Source organism: Purpureocillium takamizusanense, chromosome 10 (assembly GCF_022605165.1).
Source record: "Purpureocillium takamizusanense chromosome 10, complete sequence".
NCBI lineage: Eukaryota > Fungi > Ascomycota > Sordariomycetes > Hypocreales > Ophiocordycipitaceae > Purpureocillium > Purpureocillium takamizusanense.
In genome coordinates this window covers 357,355-379,669 of record NC_063077.1, presented here as the reverse complement: position 1 = coordinate 379,669, position 22,315 = coordinate 357,355, and the positions used below count along the sequence as shown (strand labels likewise).

Genomic DNA, 22,315 nt, shown 5'->3' with positions numbered 1-22,315 from the left:
GATGAAAGTTCCACAACCGCAGGAACAGAAAAGCCCAGTTCCGGCATGATACATAAGTCCTCAGTCCTCACCGTTCAGTCGCCGTGTCGAGGTAGCGTAGCCGTCGATATGGTGCAACTGCCGCAGCGACGCATCCTGCCGCGGCGCATCTCGCCGGTGTTTGCCGCGGTCCTTGACGACGCAGCGCCCGTGTCCATTGAGCCGCATCTGCTTGACCTCATCCATGCCCGCGAACCCGGCACGTGCCGGTGGCCGTTTGAGGATGGCACCGTCAGATCATGGATCGAGGGCAGCAACGACATTCGGAACCTATGGGTCTATGGGAACGACGGCGCGGGCAAGGCTGTGCTGGCAGCGACGCTTGCCGAAGAGATGATCCAGAGGGCGGAGGCGCCGTCCGACGGGGGCGAAGGCGATGCCGTGTGCTTTTACCTGTGCCGTCACGACGGCGCCGGCAGCTCAGACCTGGATGTCTTCGCAACGCTGGTGCTACAGCTGGCGGTGCAGAGCGGGGCCGCCTTGAAGACACTGAAGGCGGCCGTGGGGGATGAGGACGATGCCAAGGCGCTTCAGAAGAAGATGGAGACGAAGACCGTCAAGGAACTGGGACAGTTGCTCGAGGACATGGCTCGGCACTTGAGAAAGGTATCCGTCTTTGTGGTGGCAATCGATGGCCTGGAGGAGGACGCAAAGCGAAGCGTGCTGGAGTTACTCGGGACCATGAGCCAGACGCCCGGCGTGCCGCTTCGCGTGGCTCTCACTGGGCCTACACTTTCCGCCACGGACGGGAGACTGTGCCACGAGGGCCGTTTTCACATGGTACTCGCCACGGGGATGACCGAGGACATACGGAAATATGTGCGCGGTGAGCTCGCGAGGAAGACTGCCCGCGGGGCGCCTTTCCTCAAAGACGAGAGTGTGAGGGAAGGCATCGAGCAGGACATTGTTAACAGAAGTCACGGCGCGTATGAACCCCCCCACCCCTTGCTTTTCCCCAGATGCTAGGAGCCTAGTCACTGACAGTAGTCCAGCTGGCTCTGGGCCGTATGTGAGCTGGAGGCGCAGTGCAACCTGGCCAGAATTGGGCGATGGAAGCCTCGCCCCTCAGGGGGTGCGTCGCCCGATCCCCTTCCGCAGTGGGCGTACGGCCCTGACCCGGAGGACGTGCGCGCTGGACTCTTCCCATGTGGGCCATATCTCGAGAGTGTCCTAGCAGAGGGTAATCCTCGCACACTGTTTATCCTGAACCGCGTGCTCAAGTATGTCTTGGTCTCGGGGCTCTGGGAACAGGCACGGCTCAGCGTCGAGGAGATGTGCGAGACGCTTACGTCGCTGCTCAACCACAACACATGCGGCACCTGGTACGCGGAGAACAACGTCCCGGCGCATAGACATCACCCGGCCGTCACAGAGCAGGACATTGTACAGATCTGCGGCCCCCTGATTCGCAAATCACACGATGGCACGCGCTTCGATGTCAGTCACCCGAGTGTCATCTTCTTCTTCAGGTTCTACAACCCTCATCTGCCCGAGACGCGTGACTTTCTGTCCGCGGACTCTCCAGCCAAGCTCATGGGCCAAACGGTCGACGAGTTCGGCTTGGTGGGCGAGATACTGGAGGAGCAGGGCATGTTCGACGCCGCCGAGGCGATGCATCGCCGTGTCATGCGCTGCGAGCAGTCGGGCTGCGGCCCCACGCACCCGTCGACGCTCGCGCGCGTCAACAATCTGGCTTTGTTCCTCATTGGCCAGGTGCGTCTCGACGAGGCAGAAGAGTTGCTGCTGAGCGTGAGGGACGCCTTCGAGGCGATGGATCCGCCGCCCACGGAGATGGTCGTCCGCGATATCATGTGCAACATGTACAACATGCTGGGCATCGTCTACAAGCGGCGCGGCGAGCTCGACCTGTCGGAAATCAACTACATTGCCGCGCTGAGCGGTTGGGAGGACATCTACGGGCCCCACAGCCTCGAGGCGGCTCGCGCGGCGAAGAACCTGGGCCTCCTGTACGTGACCATGGGCCCCGAGCGCGAGGACGAGACCTGCGCGCTGTGGGAGCGGCACGTCGCGGACCTCGAGGCCAGCAGCAGCAGCAGCGGCCTGGGGGCGGCGGCGGCGGCGGCGGCGGCGGCGGCGAACGAGGAGGAGGTGGTCGCGGCGGTGTACGACCTGGCGCTGCTGTACAAGAACCTCGGGCGGACGGGCGAGGCGGTCCCGCTGATGGAGCGCGCGGTGGGCGGGTACGAGCGGCTGCGCGGTCGGGCGGACGAGCGGACGCTGGGCGGGCTGTTTCAGCTGGGACAGCTGCGCGCGGCGCATGGGGAGTTTGTGGTGGCGGAGCGGCTGTTCAGGGAGGTGGTGCGCGGGTGGGAGAGGGCGCATGGGAGGGAGGATGGGAGGACGATGGAGGGGAGGGAGATGCTGGCGATGGTGCAGCGGGACTTGTATGGGCTGGGGAGGGAGGAGGGCTGATGGCTGATGCTTTTTGTTTGTGTGTGTATGTATGTATGCGTGTGTGTGTATGTGTGTTGTCCGGGGAAGGGGGGGCTGGGATGAAGACATGGGCATGTGAAGTACAGTATAGACTTGTGTTTATTCTCACGATGTTGCGCTCGCTGGATGCGGAACGGTTTGTGACACGGGTGTTTGTTTGTTTCACAGCACGTGAATCGACCGGTCAGCGTCCATGTTCCGTCTGGTCCTCTCCGTGTTTACTGTGCGGCTTATTGGACATCGTCCCTCGAGGGCAGGCACATGCTCCTACTGCTGCTAACAAGAACAACAACAAGATGAACAGCATCAACAGGAAGTCATCGCTCCCGGCTTCTCCACACCGGACGTATGACCTCGTACAAGGTACATACATACATGCAGCTGTTGTCACCGCCGCAGCAGACAACGGACCATTCAGCATTCTGTTACGTCGCCCCCCGCACCGCGGCGGTGACTGCACACGGCTGCGGATGATGCTGGACGGCCTGTCTGCCTGCCTGCGCGGGCGTGCGCAGCACATTGCGTATATAGGATATAAGATATGATATGATGTGATATGCAAGATACGATATGCAGGTGAGCGTTTCGTACATGTATGTGTCTTTGATGTGCCAAGTGAGCACGGTTTAAGAGATAGATCATCGATCGGCCTTGACGAGTCGACTCGCCTGTCGACCAACGGTCTGCCGTGACTGGGCAGGGAGTTCCGTCATGGCGGTATCAAGGCGTCGGGGTACATGTACTGGCCCCCCCTCTTTGTTTCTCGTCACCCAGGAACCGCAAACGGCGGGCCGCTACCGCAGCGCCATACAGGAGGAGCCATGTTCTCCTGGTGCGTGCATGTTCAGCCGGACGTATGGCTCAGACATGCAGTGAAGAGAGGGGACTGGAGGAGGAGGAGGAGGTCTTGCGACGAGATGCTGTCTGGTGTGATGACTGGACGGGTCTGGTCCGGGCCAGGTGACATGGGAAATGGCAATGGGAGCGAGGCGAGCGTGCAGGCCTGGCGTTGACATGGCCTGTCCGACCACATATGTATCAGCTACATGAATTATATACAAACAGCCTGCCGAAATAGGATACTTTGGGCTCATTTTCCTAGGTGGGGAAGTGCTGTATCCAACAGACTGTCCATGATATCCCGTACTCCATAAGTTCCGTCTCGAAAATTGTGGTGCACTGGAAACATTTACAAGATTGGTGTAGCTAGCGGGACAAGACGCAGAGCAAGCCAACAGGGAGAGGACTAGAATATTCAGGCAGTGAGTGTATCAAGCATGTGATACGGGTTTCTGCAACCCCATGATGTTTCCAGCCGGGATGCATATCGGGCAGAGCGATAAGTTGTTTGCTGCAAGCGTCGCTGTGTAACTTCGGAAGCACGCCAGGCACCTTGAGACCTGGTAACCTGTCCCGAGTTCCAATTATTAATTCAGCGCGGAACGCATAAAGTCTGGAATTGCTTTGTAGTCATGGCTGATGCGAACATGAAGTGTATAGCACACCGCAGTCGGGGCTCCGCCATCGGGGCTTGTGAACAGCAATATACTATGCAGTGTTCCGTACCTCGTAGGACAGGGTCACTCGCAGAGGAACACAACATCCTTTGGATATTGCGCGGAGACCGGGACCGCGCTGGTCACGCGAGCAGTATGTGGTTTTGATCCGGACCGGCCGACGTCCCTTGCATGCTTCACGCTGTGGCATGAACATGGGATGAGGAGGCTCCGCACGCCAATGATCGCTGGATGAACTCGACCGACCTCATTAGATTTTTGTGCTACAATCAGCAGCTTCCGGTGTGCAGGTACAGCCAGCCACAGGTCCGGTCAAAGGTTGGGACGAGCCACCCAGCCGGCAATATCCCGAGCGGACATCGATGGGGGAGCGCTGCCTCGCTAACACACGACGAGACTCTTGGCCTCGGGAACGCGGCGCGAAAATGGGGCTACGTCGTGCTAATACTCGGCCACTGGCAGCCGCAGTTGAGGGTATATAAATCAGTCCTTTCCCGACGACGAGATCCTCGGTTCATCAGTCCACATGCAGACAGGCACCTCTCAATAGGCCACAATAACGCAATCATGATGTTGTGGAGCGCCCTGGCGACTGGATTGGCCATCTCGGTTGTCCTCGCCGCGGATGATAGTCCGCCTGGTGTCATTGTGAGTTTGCTTGACCCATTATCGTCCTGTAACCTGCAGGCTGATCTTCCAAGGTGGAACTATGTAAGCAGCGAGGTATGTAGCAGCCGTCTAGATGCTCACTCCTGGTGCGAGAGAGGCTCACATCAAGCAAGGCCAAGTTCCTCAAAAGGCGGGCGACAGCTGGACCTGTGTGCAAAACAGCAGCATATGCGGTGAGGGCGAGGACCAGGCTACGTTGCACAAGGACGCCAAGACGGGCGAATATGTGTGCTGCTCCCCGGGGTACAAGCTCAAGGATGGCCGTTGCGTGGATCCTAGGCCGCCCCCCGCGCCTGGTGAGTCCTCTCGTCCGAACGTCAAGGAGATGTGCGACAGAGGCGCTAACCACGGGTCCCATCAGCGCCGGGAACATGCGCGGCACGCATCGAGGACGTGGGACTGACCAGCCTGCTCAGCCGTGTCCTTGCGCCTTGCTTCCCCTGTGGCACCACCGCTCTTGATACCTTTCTCACCGAGTACGCCGGTGTCCTCAAGGCTGCGATGAACCTGGTCGAAGATGCCTACAGCCAGCCGGGCTGTGTCACGCCAAAGCCAAGCCCCGGTAACTGGTGGAAATGCCCTCGAGATGATGATTCCCCATGTAAATGGCTTGCATTGGAGAACAACAAGGCTCCCAAGACCCTGGCGGCCACCGGCACCGACCACAGGGTCTTGCCTAACCCGAATGTGCCGGTCGCAAACTACAAATATCCCTTCGACACATGGGTTACGACGTGGCCCGATGACGACTTGGACATTTACATCAAAGGCGAAAAAGTCAAGCCCCAGGCGTCGGGGACGAGCTACCTCATCCCAGCAGGTTAGAAGCCGCCGCAGGGCCGTGCTACACACATAGCCACCATCCGCTAATGCGAACAGGAACGTCTGGCGACGATGTCTACTACAAGTCGTCGCGCGGCGCGCAGATTCAGTTCTATGGCGCCTGCTCTCCGAGCACGCCGTGCATAGGCGAGGAGGTGGTGCCGTGGACGCAGGGCAAGGCCGTGACGGTAGGCGACCGCGATGCCGTCATCGACGTCAGCAAGTACACGTCCGACGGTGACCTCGTCTTCACCATAGCCGACACGTCCGTGACGACGGAGCAATACACCATCTTGGCAGATGGCAAAGAGGTGGACAAGACCCACGGGCGGCTGACCCTGGGAGCCGACAAGTACAACACCAAGAACATTGTCAACATCGACGTGGGCGCCGGGCCTTGGGGGGCGCTCAGGAGCATCGCCAATGACGGCTTTTGGGGCTCGTTCCGCATTCCTAAAGGTACGCTAACTAGCTTGACACATACAACTGCGTCGCAGGTTAGGCGCTCTTTGACTGACGCAGCGGACAGGGACACAGCAAGTCACGGTCCATATGAACTTTGAAGCACCGGGGTGGCCACACTATTTGTTTGAGTATCGTATTGACAAGCTCTGCAAGTGTTGAGGGGGAATATAGTGTTTTGCATGTAGTCAATGCCCTTGCGCAGAGCTTGCTTCTCTGCATCTTGGACGTCTTGTATCGGACATTCACAAATGCTGGCACTACAAGTGGCGACGCCCTGTATCTCCGAGTTGTGGAGGATGGCCACTGTGTGTTTGATGCCACGGCAATCGGAACCTTGGGACAGTCACGGAAATGGGCTGTGCAAGTAGCAAAATACCGTGCGAAGTATGCATTTCCACAGAAAACCACGAGCCTGTAATCTAGATACCGTAACACTATATCGGAGGGGGGGCGGTATTGCCTGATCAAAGTTTTTGTTGCCGCCAGACAACCGCCTCCATGGCTCTCACCAACATTGCGTAATTGGTGGATCGCCACCGTGATAGATGCAACGGTTATCATCCTTGGTGCACTGACGTGGGTTATGTGAGTACAGCGGCATAATATAGCGACGGGGCCCAAAATTAGGGACGAATTCTTACCTTCTTCCCGGGGAGCACTGGGAGTGCGCATCAAGCAGCCTCAAGCTATAGCCATTGTCTTCATCTTCCATAGCTCCCCAAAGGGGGTGTGCACATCCGTTGTTCGCCGTATTGTACTATGCTCGTGTGTTAGCCTCAGCATCATGGTACTCTAGGAACAGTACGGTTGGTATTTTACAACCTTTCCGGGAAATCGATCACGCTCGTTTCGTCTGGCAGCCTCCGTTTGGGCCTCTCCTAGCTCAGGCCAGCTCCAAGTATAATCCCCGGCACCATAGGGAGGAAGAGGTGCCTCCGTGTGTTGCTTCATGTCCATGCATATGCCCGTGGCGAGCGGAAGAGAGAAAATGAGAAACCCGAGCTTCATCTTCGAGGGACTGTGGTAATTGGCCTAAGACGGTAAGGAATAGGGACTGGAAGGGATGATGTGGATGCCGTGGTCCCTATGTAGGTTTGTAGGAATGGGTCTGCCACTTACATGTCCGTTCTAGTCGTCTCGCGACTAAACGGCGGGTTCGATTGCAACATACGCTAGCAGGGGAAACGGTAATTGCACGTAATAAGAATTAGAGCAGTATGAGGGACGGACGTAGCACAGACCAGACGTCGTGGTATATAACGGTAGAGGCAATAACGAAACGGCCCCATTGCGTCCCATGTGCAGCTCTGCGACACGGGTCGGCCGAGGTAATCGAGGAAATTAGGCAACGTATGAGGTCAATGACCCATTCAATGCGCGCTGGAACAATCCGGATGAGCAACACGTTGGGTAAATCCTCGGGCACCGAACCAGCACCTTGACTGTGCGTACAACAACACTACGAAGTACGCGTCATCGGCGACTCAGATACTACTTTTCGTAATCGGGACATGATGGTTATTTAAGACCATAATTTTGAACGCCATGGCACTTGGTGCTGAATCACGCCAGAGGACGCCTCGCCATCAATTGCATGGCCATACTGCTATCATTGTTTTGGGGTCGAGCTTGCGTGGCGCGTGGCTTGCGCATCCTGCGCATGATTCGGGCGCTTCATTGTCTACCCAAGCACGGCTGGACTCTTCACTGCTTGGGTTGAGCATGTGCGGGCCTGAATATAGTTGCACATTGAACCTCCCGATTAAAACTTGGCTCATCGCCACGAAGACACTAGACAATGTGGTCAGGCAACACATGCATATAAACGTGATGCGACATTCGCAAATGCATATATTCAATGTTTTGTGGCCCATATGTACACTTGCGGCCCTAATCAAGAGACGGAGTTGAGAGTACGTTCTAAGCGGTTCCCAGTCTTCCCTTAAGGTTGTCGGCAAAGGTCCAGCCTTTCGATCCGTCCCAGTTGATGGACCACGTCATCAAGCCCTTGAGCGCGCCGCTGTAGTGGTCCCAGGCCTGGCCGACCAGGCTCGGGGACATGTAGCCGCCGCCGGCACCCGGCTGAGCGGGCAGACCTGGGGCTTGCATGCTGTACGGAACCTTGATCGTGGTTCCCTGGATGACGAGGCCCTTGTTCAGGCAGTCCGTCTGGGCGACGAAGCCCTCGACGGTGCCGGCAGAGTACGAGTCGCCCGAGCAGCCGTACATGGCGCCGTTGTAGTACTGCATGTTCAGCCACCACAGGCGGCCGTTGTCGGCGTACTTTTTGACGATGGGTAGGTAGGCTCCCCAGATGGAACCGTACGTGACGCTCCCGCCGGTGACGTAGGCAGTCTCGGGAGCCATGGTCAGGCCAAAGTTGGACGGCATCTGCGCAAGGATGCCGTCGATGATGCGGATCAGGTTCGCTTGGGACGCGGAGAGGGTGTTGATGTTGCCGCTGCCGGTCAGTCCAGTCTCGATGTCGATGTCGACACCGTCAAAGTTGTACTTTTTCAAGATCGGGACGATCGTCGAGACAAACTTGTCGGCGACGGTGCTGGAGCTGAGGTCTATGCCAGCCGCCGCACCGCCGATGGACATGAGTATCGTGGCGCCGGCGGCCTTTGCCTGGCACATCTCGGCCGGCGTCGCGACCTTGACGCCCGTGTCCATGCCGTCCTCCCACAGGGCCGTGCCGTCGGACAGGATGACGGGGAAGGCGGCGTTGATCACGTTGTAGCCATGTTGCTTGATCCGGGAATCCGTGATCGCCGTCCAGCCAAAGGGTGGGTGAACACCGTTGGACGATCCGTCCCAGTTCTCCCAGTATCCCTGGAGAACCTTGCCAGCAGGCTTTCCCTTTGTTGCACAAGTGTCTGCCCTCTCAGAGAGCGGCGCCGCCGCGACGAGCGTCGAGCCCAGCAGCACGAGGCCGGTCTTGAGTAGTCCTCCAGCCATGGTTGAAGAAATGATGAGTGCCTGACTCAGATGCAAGAACTGGCAAATATGAACAATCGAAAACGCTAGATGAACTGGCTCCTAGGCTTTTTCAATCGACTTGGAATGCGCATGTTGGGTCTTTATATTCACCGCCCGTTCGACATGAGTTGCGCTCAACTGTCTCAACGTGAATGTGGCCCGCGCGCCCACGACTCTGCGCGCGACGCCCACCAGACCCCAGTCATTGCTCCCACGATCAGGGTAGTATCCGGCTGCTTGGCGGCGGTTGTAAATGCCTTCACTTTAGTTACAAAGTCGAGCGCGTCTGGCCGACTAGGCTGAAGAGCAGCCCTCGGCCCCCGCGTAGGCGCGTAACGTAGTATTGTTGTCATGGGGTGCGCGACACCAGACGCTGCCTCGCGATAGTGAGAGAAAACGCTCCTAGCATGATAGAAGAAGGTCGCATGCAGAGGCCGAACGGCCACATGGCCCAAAGGCGTGTACCCCGCTTATCTGTAAGGGGAATGAAGAATAGGCACGTTTCAGCATAGGCAAAACCTGGGGTTGTCGCGTGGGTTACATTGCCTTACCAGGAGATAACATGACACTAACTGGCAGCATGTGGATTAGGTTGCCCTCGACCGCGGTTAAGGAACTGGGGGGCTCATCTCCGAGAGCTTGGATACCACAGTGCGTCTGGAACCATGTCGAAAACCGCCGAGTGACATGCTGACGGCCGCCATCAGCCGCGAATCGCCCATTTGGGATGGGCTTCCGCTTCAGCTCGAGATTGCAACCGCAAAGTCGACGTCAAGATTTCGCCGCCTTCTCTTTGCGTAGGACACGTGTGTGTACATAGACCGCTTCGGTGTCGTCATTGGCATCAAGGCAAAAGGTCATCGTAGCCAAGTAATCGAGGCGCTGCCTTGTGGATTGTTCGTCAAGAGGGCCGGGAACCCGTCCCGTTCCGGCCAAACGCCGCTGCCATTGAATCGACACATGACTGAGCGCGTGACACGGCGCTGCAAAGCAGTTGACAGGATTGCGGCATGACCCGGTCGAGACCAAGTTGCGACATGGCGGAGTTTGCGTCATTGAGGCATATCCTTGTGGCCGATCGGCCGATATCACGGGTTGGAGCGTGGCCACTGAGCACTCGGTGCCACGCCGGTATCGACAGGAGAAGTGCTCGGCGAGACAGTCATCGATGAGGCTGCGCCGTCACATCTCATGATTTGGTGCGAATGAAATGCGACGAACAACGGGCGGGCGTTTGCCAACAGGGTCAGGGTTACTTGCGCACACGGAGCTCCAGGTGGCGCGGACACTGGTGCAGATACGATACGCTAATAAACGGGCAGTCCACCGTCTACGCTTTTGTCATGGGGGATTCTTGTTGAAATGCCAAAAAGAAATGCTGGCGCTCTGGCATTCCAAAACTGGTCTCGAATCAATCCACTGATGTCACCGCGCAGGCGTTAAAACTCGACGTACATGCACGAGCTGCAACAGCAACGAGAGGTGCTTGCATTTATTGGGTTCTTAGGTATGCACCGGGCCACATGTCGGTTAGTAGTTGGCGAGCCGTCCCCACGCCGCTCCAGTGATGCAGAGCGCCTAATGATACTTCGTACAGGCGGGACAGTGGCAGTGGGATGTCCCCCAGTCTTGTTCGTCGGGTCTGGGTACCTTGAAGCCTCCCCCACAGAGCTCAAGCTGCAATGCTGACCATTTTCACGGATGTCGGGGTCGCCTCGTGCTTGACTCGGGGAGAAAGATTCCCATGGCCGTCCATAGTCTACAGCAGGATGGATATCAAGAGGTCGCCGACAAGATACGTGGCGCAAGCCCGGCAGTCTAATGGCCTTCAATATATCTCTTCTACGTCACGGCTTCTACCTTTGATGTGACGGCTTTCTTTCTTACTAAACTCCCGCTTCCTGGAAAAGAATGCCTGGTACGGCTACGGCAAGCACGTGCTGATAGCGCTAGCGACTTCATTTCTCAAGGCTCTATATAGAATAACGAGACTAGGTTCTGCGCTCATTGCTTCTTAGGTACCTTAATTCCCTATGAAATGATATTATCGGTACAAGGGAGAAAGAGAGAACAGGACTCAAATAATATATCTGCTAACTGCTAGTAATAAAAATGGGGTCGTTTTCTAGGGCCCGATATCCATCATGGTTGTAAAGTAGTCTTTTAGATCATCAAGTTGTTCGATAATCATACGAAGAGCATGGATTCCCGCTGGGTAATGAGCCCCGGAGCCCACAGGCGGTAATTTCGAAATATCCAACACGAGTATCGCGGGGCTGCTCAGTTCTAAGATGGACTCAGTCAAATTGTCCGATAGAACACCATGGAGGCGGAGAACAGTATTACCGTAGCGCATGTTTTCCTTGAGCCACTGTAGCAAGCGAATCGTTTGGTCCCTTATTTCGCCGGGTTTCCTTAGGTGTGGGTTTAAATGTTCTGGCAGACTGTCATACGCCCCAACCTCACACGCCCAGCGGCTAAAGTTTCTCATCTCCTCCAAAAGGACCTTGCGTCGTGTCCCGTTCATGTTCTCGAAATCCCGGCCTAGTTTAAACAAGGAGCGGCATTCGGCCACAAGGCGTTGTAGCTCGTCATTGATACCTTGGACCATGTTAGGAGAGGAGAAGGAATAGGATGCGTTGCTATATTGCGCCAAGGCGAGACAGAAGGATCATAATGCATAAGTAGAGTTCATTTGGCAATGGGGAAACGCTGAATATTTATATTGCGCGGGCAGGAGTAGTGCGCGTACTTTCAACGCCAAGTATGTAATTCTTACGTATAGACGAGACCTATTTCGCCTATCAGTTATTACATAGCCTTCCATACTATATATGATGCCACTAGTTGGCGTGTGCGTCTACTGAAACTCTGGTTGATCTATCAGAGAGCATTCTGCCTCATTAGCCAGCGGATTATCATTTCATTACTTTATAGGGATGCTTAATACATACTGGCGAGGGGTAACATGGCTGCCTAAAAACACTAAACGTAACGCAGTACTCAACAGCTCTTCTCCCTAGCGAGCGACTATACCCTTCTCTATAGTATCGTATAGATCGGGCGATTACCCGATTGACTATCGCCCGGCTCTGCCCAGTGCTTCTCTCTATATGTGAAAGCTAGTTGAATTTGAATGCTGTCAAACACGGTTTAATTATGTATCTACTTTAGTAATGTTACGTAGCTGCTGCAAAGCGCAAAGCTACTCTGGGAAATGAAACAATGATGACAGGCTCGTCGCAATATGGTCCAGATCATAGTCTTTCAATCTCCCCACAAATCTTTCTTGGATCTGTAACAGCGAGCACGCAATCTCTCGCCAGCTCAGCGTTTTCCCCGTCTCCACGAAATTGCGCGTTGTGTTGTCAGTCCAAACGGTCTCCCGCGCCGGCAGCAACTTGCCGTCTCTCTTCCTGAATTGTCCATCTACCATGACGGCGTCCACGTCCCCCACGTTGGAGTGCAGTACAATCGCCATGATTGGATCCTGTTGCGCCGCACCTGCCATGGACGGACTCAGCGCATCAAACACTACTAGGTCGGCTTTTTTGCCGATCTGTATGCTCCCAATGTCTTCCTCCATGCACAGAGCGCGTGCTCCGTGGATAGTGGCCATGTTGAATGCCTCGTGCGTTGTGTGAAAGACGCCCTTCGGCAGCGTCCCATGCGCATGGTGCGCCATGCTATCCAGCCTGCGGGCCGATTGAAGCCCTAGACGCATCTCTTGGACAAGGCTGCCGCTGCCAAAGGCTGCGCAGTCGATGCCCAATGCGCAGTTCTTGTCCATGTTCAGGTCTCCCTCCCGGAAGGCGACGGGCGGCCCTACTGCCATGGCGCTCTCCGAACTGGGCGTCACGGCAACGTAGGCGTTGGCCTCGGAGATGAGCTTGACGTCCTCTGCCGTTGCGCCGCCTGCGTGCGAGAGAACGATCTTGTCGTCCAGCAGGCCATAGCTGTGCAGCTGCGCGGCCACACTGTAGCTTTTTTCTCCGTGGGGACGTATGTAGTGTGAGGTGATGATCTGGGCGCCAAGGGACTTGACCCTTTGAAAGATTTCTTGAATAGTCTCCTTGGGCAGATAATAAATGTCGAAGCCAAAACCAAGCTTGAGCCGAGAGTCGGCTTCACGGATCGATTGGCTGGCAGCCAGCAACTCGAACGTCTCCATGAACCACTCTGGGAGAGCCCCGCCGAGCACGAAGTTGGCCTTGGGTTTCTCACTGTCGAGCTGCAGAGTCGGCGCTGGGGCGTAGATGGACCGTATGCCAGCCGACAGGATCCCTGCGATGGATTGCTTGCCTACAGGCGACTTGTCAGAAGCATCGGAGGTGGGCGGCTTCGAGCATTAACTCACTGTGTTCCGGTGACCACTGGGCATGTGCGTGGTCCAGAACCGTCGTCGTGCCGGCGTCGAGGAGCTCCATACCCGTCGCCAGGTTCGCCCAGAAGAAGTCCTCAGCTTCCAGGGATCGGCTGGCCGTGTACACTGCCAATGTCAGCTTCACTTTTGCCAACGCTTCTTCCAGAGACATGGCTCACTGATTGCCATATATGGTACAAAGGCACAGTCACCAAACAGGCCCTTGAGCGGTGCCTCCCACATGTGATGGTGCGTGTCGATGAAGCCCGGTGAGATGATTTTGGAGGCACAGTCGACCACATCACAGCCCGCCTCTGGAGACAGATTGGATCCAATGTTCGCAATGCGGCCACCCTGGATGAGGATGTCCACCAGGGCCGGCGTGACCTTGTCATCCTCGCCGTGCATGAGGACCGTCCCGCCTTTGAGGAGTGTGGTGGCCATGTTGATGGCGTTACCAAGTGCGGGCTCTGAGAGGCAATTGGGTCTGACTGCAGGTTTTCAATCACACAATAAGCATCAACGGCGACGTGTCATGTAAAAGGGACTCAACGCTCTGCCCTGTCGCTCATGATGCTAGAAACATTAATTTTATGCTCCCGTTCAGCCTCGCAAGCCTTTTGCTTGTTGTCTCGTCTCGGACATAGCTGCCGTATATCCGACATCTCGCTCTTTCGCGCCTCATTGCAATGCCGACTCGTCAGAACCAACGCGATCACGAACAGTGCCGAATATTCAAGGCGGCAGCCATTTACACCACACCGCCACATGACCCGAAGAGCCCAGGGTTAGTTAGTCGCTTCGCGTCGCGAGCTCCATTGCGGCACACGCACCACAGCCCTAGAGCCGAGAGACCGAACTACCCACGAACTAACACCGTGCCGGCAGTGACAAACACCATTGACCCGCGCAATCTCTCTTCCCCCACGCTGCCCGCGGCATAAAGCTGTCAGCGCCCGCAAGGTCTTCAATGACGGGTGTTTTGTAACATACTTGAAGATTGCCCTAGAGAATTGGCCTAGTCGTAGGAGAGTTTCTAACCTCCATTCTTCTACAATATTCTGGCGGCTTTTGAGTTACATTCATGAGCTTCAGATGAACACACCACTCCGTCGTGGTCTTTGTTTATTTGAGAGTTTTATATAAATAAAGTAGATCTCGGCAGTTACTTGTACCAGAAGTAGAGAACGCCCAGTTGTCAGGGCTTTCCCTCTTCGTACCCAACAAAGCGTTATTTACTTCGTACGCTTGAGCTTCAAGCGGTTGTAGCATACGATAATCTCGCGCGAATGGCCGTTTACGTATCTAATGATGTCAGGTTTGGAGATGGTAGAAAATGTCGAACAAGGTACGTCAACGCCGTGGCCCTCGGTCCGATATTGACACACGGTGTACGTAATTGCCCATAATGGGTCTGACCATGCCCATAGACATACAAAATATAATTTCTCGATAGATGATATGCTATATGAAGCAGCCGCTTAGCGCTCATGTTGGACCTGGAATACTGTTTCAGGTGATGACACTCGATCACATGCAAGCTGTCGTCAATGCCCAAGACTGGGCGTCAATTGTGCACACGAGGTCGTTCGCTCGCGGCCTGACCCCAGGCCCTAGTATATCTTCAGAGCCTCCCGCCGATTCACTCACTGTTGCCCGCCCAGTATCTTACAGCGGTATATTCAAGTCGTACGGGAGTGGCAGCATTTGTCCAGTGCCGCGGCCACCAGTAAAATGTCACACCAGCGCCCTTGCCACAAAGCCCAGCCTTGTCTCGAACTCGTCGATGAGTCGCGAGAAACCTATTTGGGTGCGAGGAATATACGCGCGTTACTGGACGGCAAGACTCGTGATGATAGTGATGTCGTCTATGGTGCGGCTCATAGTAATAAATACAAACTAGCCGACGCGTTCCTCAGTCATCTCCTGCCGACCCAAAAACGTCGTGCGTAATGTCTCCTCCAAGATTTGTTGCGTAAGGGTCTGGCACGAACGCTCCGTGGCGAGTGCAACTGAAAGCCTCACCACATTCTTGATCTCTCTGCCATTCATCGCGTACTCACCGAGCCGCTCAACGTTCACGTCGGCACCGCGTGGTAATGAAGTACGCCGCAATAGCGTCTCCCAAATCTGCACGCGTGCGTCGACGGACAGTGGCTCGTAGCGTAGCGCAACTGTGACGCGACTCTCGACGGCGGGGTCAAGCGATTGCACCCGGTTGGTGGTTAGAAACAAAATGCCAGGATGGTACTCCAACAATCGCAGCATGACGCAGACCATGGCGTTGCGAGTCAGGTCTGCGGTTGTCCGTTTCTCGACAAAGATGTCTGCTTCATCCAGTAGCATGAGCGCGTTCCATTCGGAACACAGTTCCAAGATTTCGCCCAGGCGGTCCTCCAAGCTTTGTGCCGTCGCGCCGAGTTCTCCCATTGTGACAATGTAGAGAGGTAAGTGAATGAGCTCAGCAATAGCCTCAACGGTGAGAGTCTTTCCTACACCAGGGGGCCCGTGTAGGAGAAATATACTGCTTCCAGACTTTCCACTCACGAGGTCATCGACACCAGAGCTCGCTCCGAAGCGGACGAGGGCGCGAATGAGCCGTTTCCGCTCCTCCGCGAGGACCAGATTCTCAAACGCTTCATCTCGGAATGTGACAGGCTCGAGGCCCTCGACAAGAACCTGCCCCCACGCTTTGGCCGTGAAGCTAAAGCCGGCCAGCGCAGGCCAGCAGTACATAGCGAGCTCAGAGGGCACCGTCTCCCATATGCTCAAAGTATCTGGGACCGGTGCGCTTTTCGTCGTTTTACGGCTCTGCCATCTCTTGTGAAGTCCAATGGCATTCGACAAGGCAAGCGTGGGTTCGTCGGCACCCATAGCTGCTTGATAGCCCATATTGGAGGCACGAGCCACATCGATCATGATCCGACCCCCTGATGGCATCTGGCTGGTGCGAGGCTTGGGGAGTGTGGTGTTGCCCTGGCCACCGAATGAACTGGTCCTGTGGATGAAGAACGTGTGTGGCGCGTATGCCAGAAACTTGGCACCAGCAACACCATATCTTGTATATATGTCCCCTCGGTTCTGGAGGACCTGCCGGGTAACTGAATCGACGGGCACGTACGTAAGGCTCGAGAGGGGTCGGGCGCGAACACCAGTCCAGCTGCTCAAGACTTGTGTGAAAGTTACCAGGGTGAAGTGGTCGCCCATTGTCGCCACAAACTGCATGGTGACGTGAAAGGTCTGTTGCGTGCCGAGGAGGGCCCGGTGTTCTTCGTAATAGCTATCGGTGACAAAGAAGGCCGCTGCTGCTCCGCCCAGTGCAGTCGTCGCTTGGAAAGGAGTTCCGGTTTGGTATAGCTCGCCTAGACCCTCAAACGCAATCAGCCCGCCCTCAATTAGCCGCCTCGCGTTGCCGATTTCTTCGTTGTAGAGCCCCTCGATTTTCTGCACGAGCTCCTGCAACCCGACAACGTAGAGTGGTTTATCGTCTCTGGCGTGGAACCCAAATCCAGACAGCTGCTCCAGCGTTCGTGGTCGCCAGTACTGTAAAAACATCTCTGACCGTGTGGTAGTGCCTTCGTTGTAGCGGTCCAGAGCATAGATGAGGCATCGCAATCTGCCCAAAATCATGTACAGTTGGTGTGCTGGGACAATGCGCTGATTTGGTGCGGAAATGTAGTGACACACGACGGTTCTGAGAGGAATAGAACCTGCGATTTCCGTCGGTTTGGGAAACTCGAAAATCGCATCTTTTTTTGTCGTGCCTCTTACTTCGAATGACGGGCACTCCATGTTACCGTGTTCCAAGCTATAGGGAGTCATAGCAGCGGGATTGTCAAATGGATATGGCCGGCCGTCGGTTCAAAGCAGCGAACATGCGACGAAGTGCCCTCCTGACATCGAAGTGTCGAACGCTTTCTTGACATGTGCTGCGCCATCATTTTATGGTGAAAATCGGACGGCGGAAGGCAGCAACATTATTAGAGGGACGATGGTGGGCCACAGCGACAGGCTAAATTGACGCTGACGACCGCAAATTACCAAGTCGAAGTATGGCATACGCAATGCGGCCATAAGCGACAGCGGTCGTTGCGAGACTGGGAGACCTGATCTAGCTGGAATGAGTTGGATATTGTTGCTGCCTTCCATGGACGAGGGGACACTATTCCAGGCGGCTGCCGGTACAAGTATCTAGTCGAAGACGCCCAAGTTCAAGCGCGGGAGCCTTGTTGCGGTCGCCTCTAGATAATTGGAGGCAGATCCAGACCTGGTACTTCGTAAAAGCATCACCCCCCGCCCGTGACGCGTCTTACTGTTCTGGCGCTTTCGGGGCCCATCAAGTCTCCGCATACTGTAGTGCCACGCTTTCTCCTGTCGCCCAGTTCTAGTAGCAGTCTCAATCATGAAGGGCGCTCAAACCTCCGGACCATCGGGCCGCAATAGCTCGAGCAGCAATCTGTAGTACTCAGGCACGCTCGGCGGGGTGTTGAAGTGCGGGCTGGTGGCCGGGGAGACAGTAACTACGTGTGCCTCCGTAACGGGGTGGACTCCCCTATAACCCGCTGCAATTGGGGCTTGTCACATCAGTGGCCGCAGCGGGCTAAGTCAGCCTAGAGGGCTGTAGACAGGGCCGGTAGCAACGAGTAAGGCGTCGTCGCGGGCTACAGACGTCGCGAGTCGGCGCACAAATGGAGCCTTCAACTGCCCTCTTCGTGGCCGTGGCTGGCCTGTGCAGGCCAAGAATTGCCCAAATAAATGGAACAATCGCGACAGAGAGCGTGCAATCAAGCAACGTAAGTCAGTTGAAGGACATGCACACGCAGAGACATATTCGAGGCCGCATCTTACCAAGTTAGCAAGCTAAACCCCTCGCCCAGCCTATCGCAGAGATCTCGTTTCCAGGCTTGCAGATATATGAGAAGAGAGTGACAATTATGCTGTCACGCTGAGGCGCCGATATATGCGATGAAATGCCCGTTGGGCTGCGTACTTGCACTGCGTGGGCAGCATCTCGTAGGCGTCTGTGCAGGCGACCCTGCGGTTTAGCGCCCTCTCCTGGAGTCCTGAGCGCCGGCTGGAAGCAAGTCGTGACATCTAAAAGGGCAAATGAAGCGACGCGCAGAATATGTGTCGGTGCTTTCGCATCGATTTTACGATGCAGTCACGATGCGGCACCGGATAGTTCGTTACGTCCCCGCGCGGGGATTGGCCCATCGCAAGCCGAATCGCTGAAGCTGTCGCATCCAAAGGTTCGCAAACTCGTCGCCGCATAAACTGCCATGTTCGGCTCTAGTGCCAACATCGCAAGACTCCACCATTGTTCCGCGACGACATATCGGAGCTTGAGCAAACCGGACAGCTCCCCAACAAGAGCGTGGCACTGTACAGTATATATGGAAGCGGTTTGAGTTGGCAAAGATGACGTGCATACAAATATCCCCACGTCGGACACGGTTCCTCACAAGCCCGCGACCGCCTTACTATATCGATCCGGATCCTCCTCTACCTGTGTTCATCCCTGACCGCGTCCGCCGAGCCATCAGTGCCCGGCAAGCAACATGCCATTATTCAAGCCACAGAATCCCGAAGCTCCTGTTCTCTCTCAGTTCAGTCTCAAAGGCAAGATCGCAGCCATCACAGGTGGCGCCAAGGGCATCGGGCTCGAGGTTACGCGGGCGCTAGCCGAGGCCGGTGCAGACGTCGCCATCATCTACAGCACGAGCACCGACGCCGATGCCATAGCCACAAAGATCGGCTCGCAGACGGGCGTGCGCACAAAGGCCTATCAGAGCGATGTGCGATCGCGCGACGCCATCGCCGCCACTGTCGACCGCGTTGTCGCCGACTTTGGAGGCCTCGACGTCGTCGTGGCCAACGCGGGCGTCTGCGCCGACATTGCGAGCCTCGAATACACCGAGGAGCAATGGCGCGCCAACAACAGCGTCAATCTCGACGGCGTCATGTGGACGGCCCAGGCCGCGGGCCGCGTGTTCAAGAAGCAGGGGCGCGGCAACCTGATCATCACGGCGTCGGTGAGCGCGACGCTCGTCAACATCCCCCAGAGACAGGCGGCGTACAATTCGTCAAAAGCCGCTGTGGTTCACCTGGCGAAGAGCCTGGCCGTCGAGTGGGTGGACTTTGCACGCGTCAATTGCGTCTCGCCCGGCTTCATCGAGACAGACAGTACGTAGGCTTGCTGTCCTGTTTACCCTGGCCGCATAACAACGCACGCCGCTCACACTGACCGACGACAGTGCTGTACACGCAACCAAAGGAGCGATTCAACAACTGGATGTCCATGATCCCTGGGGGTCGCATGGCTTCAGCATCGGAGCTCAAAGGGGTGAGTTCCCAAGATACTCCGGCGAATGGAGCTGACCATTTCCCAGATTTATGCTTTCCTCGCCAGCGACGCCTGCTGCTATATGACGGGTGCAGACATTATTGTAGACGGGGGCTACACTTTGACATGAGCGCATATAGTATGGTGTATGCAGTTAGCGCTTTCACTAGAACTAAATTGCACCCCTGGCATGACATGATGCGAGACCATGTTCAACAAGCCTTGTGACATCTTGTGCTACCAGTCTCTCATTGGACATTAATATCGCAAAGAGACGGGCCGTCAACGGTTTTTACGGAGTTTCAGGCAAGGGAACGAACAAATCGAATTATGATATAATCTACAAACTAGAAAGCATACGCAACGTCAATGGTGTAGATGTCTGGGATATGAAGCGGTAACACTCATCAATCACGCACACTCGGGCCACAGTGTGGCTTTGAAGAATCAAATCACCAAATTTGCGCCGCCACCGATGCTACAAGCGTCCCTATGTCTTTAACATTTGATGCTGTCGTACAGCCCTCATCAAGCCATGTCCTTCGCACGGTTCCGCCCGAATTTATTCAACATGGACGTTTGTAGATGCAGACTCCTTATACGGCGCACCATCTACGCTTGTCCGAACAACACGCCGCATATGCGTTTGCTCCATCTCCACATACTTGCGCGGCCTCTTGCTGCCGGTAACGTCGGCGTCACCAGTGACAATGAGCGGCGGATTGTTCCGATAATAATCGTCCAGGTCCTCAAGGGTGCGGTTTGCTGTTGCGAATTAGACCAAGATCTCAAGCAAGGCCATGCGGAGAGGACAGCTTCTTACAAGTTTCGGGGTAGAAAAAGTATATGACTGGCATGAAAGCCGTGTTGAAGATCGTAAACACGATCCAAAACTTCCACCCCAGGTTTTGGATGCCGATGGGTGTGATTTCGACAATGACGAAATTCGTGAGCCTGACAAGAGGGAGGAGTTAGAGACGCAAATCATTCACCAAGATGCAAAAGGACATCTCACCAGTTGGTCGCCGTGGCCACCGCCGAGCCTTTTGTTCGCATGGCAATGGAATTGATCTCGGTCGGGTATAGCCACGGTACCCCAAGCATTCCAATGCCAAACGCAACGTAGTACAAGAAAAAGAAAACAATGGATGCTTCGGCAGCCTTGCTATTCCCATCAGGCGGGCTCCCATATCGGAGTAGAACTGTGATGACGAGGAAGGCTGCGCCTTGGCCAGCAGTCGATACCATCATCAAGCCTCTACGTCCCCATCTCTCGACCAGGGGAATAGATATGCATGAAAATATGAGATATGTGACCGAGTTGACGGCAGTAAGAAGGCGCGCGAGTTGGTTGGATAGACCCACAGCCTGGATGAGTACAGTGGGCAAATAGTAGGACATGATGTTGATTCCTACATGCAGGTTTCTCTGTCAGCGCCAAGCTCGAAGAGTTTTGAGTGGTGATACGTGCCTTCAAATTGCTGCATAAACTGCGTGCCAGCACCTAGAATGAGCCTCCGGAGAGGTTTGGTGCCTCCTGGCTGAGGACGTAGCAGATCTCTCCACCTAACATGGTGCTCCTTTTCGTACTGCACACTGTACTTGATTTCCTCTTGCTGAACAGTAATGTTTGCGTCGTCCGTGTCCTTGCCCGCGAGGCATCTGAGAACCTGTCGGGCTTCATCGTCGCGCCCATGGTAGAGCAGCCATCGTGGAGATTCCGGCAGCCACGGCACCGTCGCAAACAGCGCGATGATGAAGACGGCCTGAAAGGCAAGCGGAAAGCGCCAAGCGACGGCGCCACCGGCAAAGGACAATCCGTAATTGATCCAGTTGCAGAGCGAGAAACCGACAATGTTCATCATCATTTCAAACATGACAAGTTTGCCGCGAAGGTGTGCAGGAGAGGTCTCCGTCTGCCAAATGGGGGCGGTCGCCGTATTGATGCCGTTGCCGATGCTACGTACATGATCGTCAGTCGCCATTCAGTCACTAGCTGTACCAGCCGACAAGGTCACTCAAGTGTCACGTACCCTAGGACGATACGCCCAACAAACATTTGCTCGATGCTGAAGGATGTGGTCATGAGAAGCATACCAACCGTCATGATCATGGTGCCAGCGATGATGGACTTTTTCCTACCGAGCCGCTCTCCGGCTGTAAAAGCTACAATGGCACCGAAAAAGCATCCTATATCATAGATGGCGGTGATGGTAGAGAGGAGTGACGTCTTCTCTGGTCCGACAAGGTCGTGCAGGACAAGAAAGTCGTCGGTCACGATGACGCCGCTAAAGACTGCCTGATCGTAGCCGAACATGAGCATGTCGACGCTGCAAGCAAACGTGATCCATGCCGTGAGCCACTTGCCCGTGAGGCCAAAGTAAGGCTCCGTCTTCTTGACTTGGCAAAACATGATGGGATAATGAGTCGTGAGTGTAAGTGGTTTCACTGCCACTGTCAGCGTATGAGGAATACATGAAGCGCGACTTGAGGGCAGTAGACAAGGCAATAAATACGTCAATCGGATAGCACGACAATAACCAGGGATGGATGTCTCAACACGGCGTTCACCCCGCGTCTCCACCCGCCACGGTGTAGGAAGCTGGGGGTCCCAGGATCGCGAGCTGGGGTAAAGAAACCTGGGGTCGGCAACCTGCAGAA

General features: G+C 55.6%; 7 protein-coding genes across 7 annotated transcripts; 3 read left to right on the top strand and 4 right to left on the bottom strand.

Moving 5' to 3' along the window:
* Positions 1-108: 108 nt before the first annotated feature.
* JDV02_009631 (uncharacterized protein) lies at positions 109-2,472 on the top strand (the record flags this gene model as incomplete). Its single annotated transcript, XM_047991307.1, has 2 exons — positions 109-965; positions 1,032-2,472. The coding sequence occupies 2 exons, from the start codon at positions 109-111 to the stop codon at positions 2,470-2,472; spliced, it is 2,298 nt and encodes a 765-aa protein (XP_047847318.1).
* Positions 2,473-4,577: 2,105 nt separating this feature from the next.
* Positions 4,578-6,125, top strand: JDV02_009630 (uncharacterized protein; the record flags this gene model as incomplete). The annotated part of the gene is made up of 6 exons (XM_047991306.1): positions 4,578-4,658; positions 4,712-4,733; positions 4,793-4,975; positions 5,041-5,499; positions 5,559-5,960; positions 6,031-6,125. 6 exons carry the CDS (start codon positions 4,578-4,580, stop codon positions 6,123-6,125), a joined length of 1,242 nt encoding a protein of 413 aa, XP_047847317.1.
* A 1,761-nt stretch (positions 6,126-7,886) lies between these two features.
* On the bottom strand, positions 7,887-8,927 carry CHI4 (Endochitinase 4; the record flags this gene model as incomplete). The annotated part of the gene is made up of 1 exon (XM_047991305.1): positions 7,887-8,927. One exon carries the CDS (start codon positions 8,925-8,927, stop codon positions 7,887-7,889), a length of 1,041 nt encoding a protein of 346 aa, XP_047847316.1.
* A 3,226-nt stretch (positions 8,928-12,153) lies between these two features.
* Positions 12,154-13,755, bottom strand: JDV02_009628 (uncharacterized protein; the record flags this gene model as incomplete). The annotated part of the gene is made up of 3 exons (XM_047991304.1): positions 12,154-13,250; positions 13,306-13,437; positions 13,491-13,755. 3 exons carry the CDS (start codon positions 13,753-13,755, stop codon positions 12,154-12,156), a joined length of 1,494 nt encoding a protein of 497 aa, XP_047847315.1.
* A 1,455-nt stretch (positions 13,756-15,210) lies between these two features.
* On the bottom strand, positions 15,211-16,866 carry JDV02_009627 (uncharacterized protein; the record flags this gene model as incomplete). The annotated part of the gene is made up of 1 exon (XM_047991303.1): positions 15,211-16,866. One exon carries the CDS (start codon positions 16,864-16,866, stop codon positions 15,211-15,213), a length of 1,656 nt encoding a protein of 551 aa, XP_047847314.1.
* A 2,003-nt stretch (positions 16,867-18,869) lies between these two features.
* Positions 18,870-19,784, top strand: JDV02_009626 (Sorbose reductase; the record flags this gene model as incomplete). The annotated part of the gene is made up of 3 exons (XM_047991302.1): positions 18,870-19,494; positions 19,566-19,654; positions 19,701-19,784. 3 exons carry the CDS (start codon positions 18,870-18,872, stop codon positions 19,782-19,784), a joined length of 798 nt encoding a protein of 265 aa, XP_047847313.1.
* Positions 19,785-20,216: 432 nt separating this feature from the next.
* On the bottom strand, positions 20,217-22,067 carry JDV02_009625 (uncharacterized protein; the record flags this gene model as incomplete). The annotated part of the gene is made up of 5 exons (XM_047991301.1): positions 20,217-20,419; positions 20,478-20,608; positions 20,670-21,066; positions 21,126-21,613; positions 21,688-22,067. 5 exons carry the CDS (start codon positions 22,065-22,067, stop codon positions 20,217-20,219), a joined length of 1,599 nt encoding a protein of 532 aa, XP_047847312.1.
* Positions 22,068-22,315: the final 248 nt, after the last annotated feature.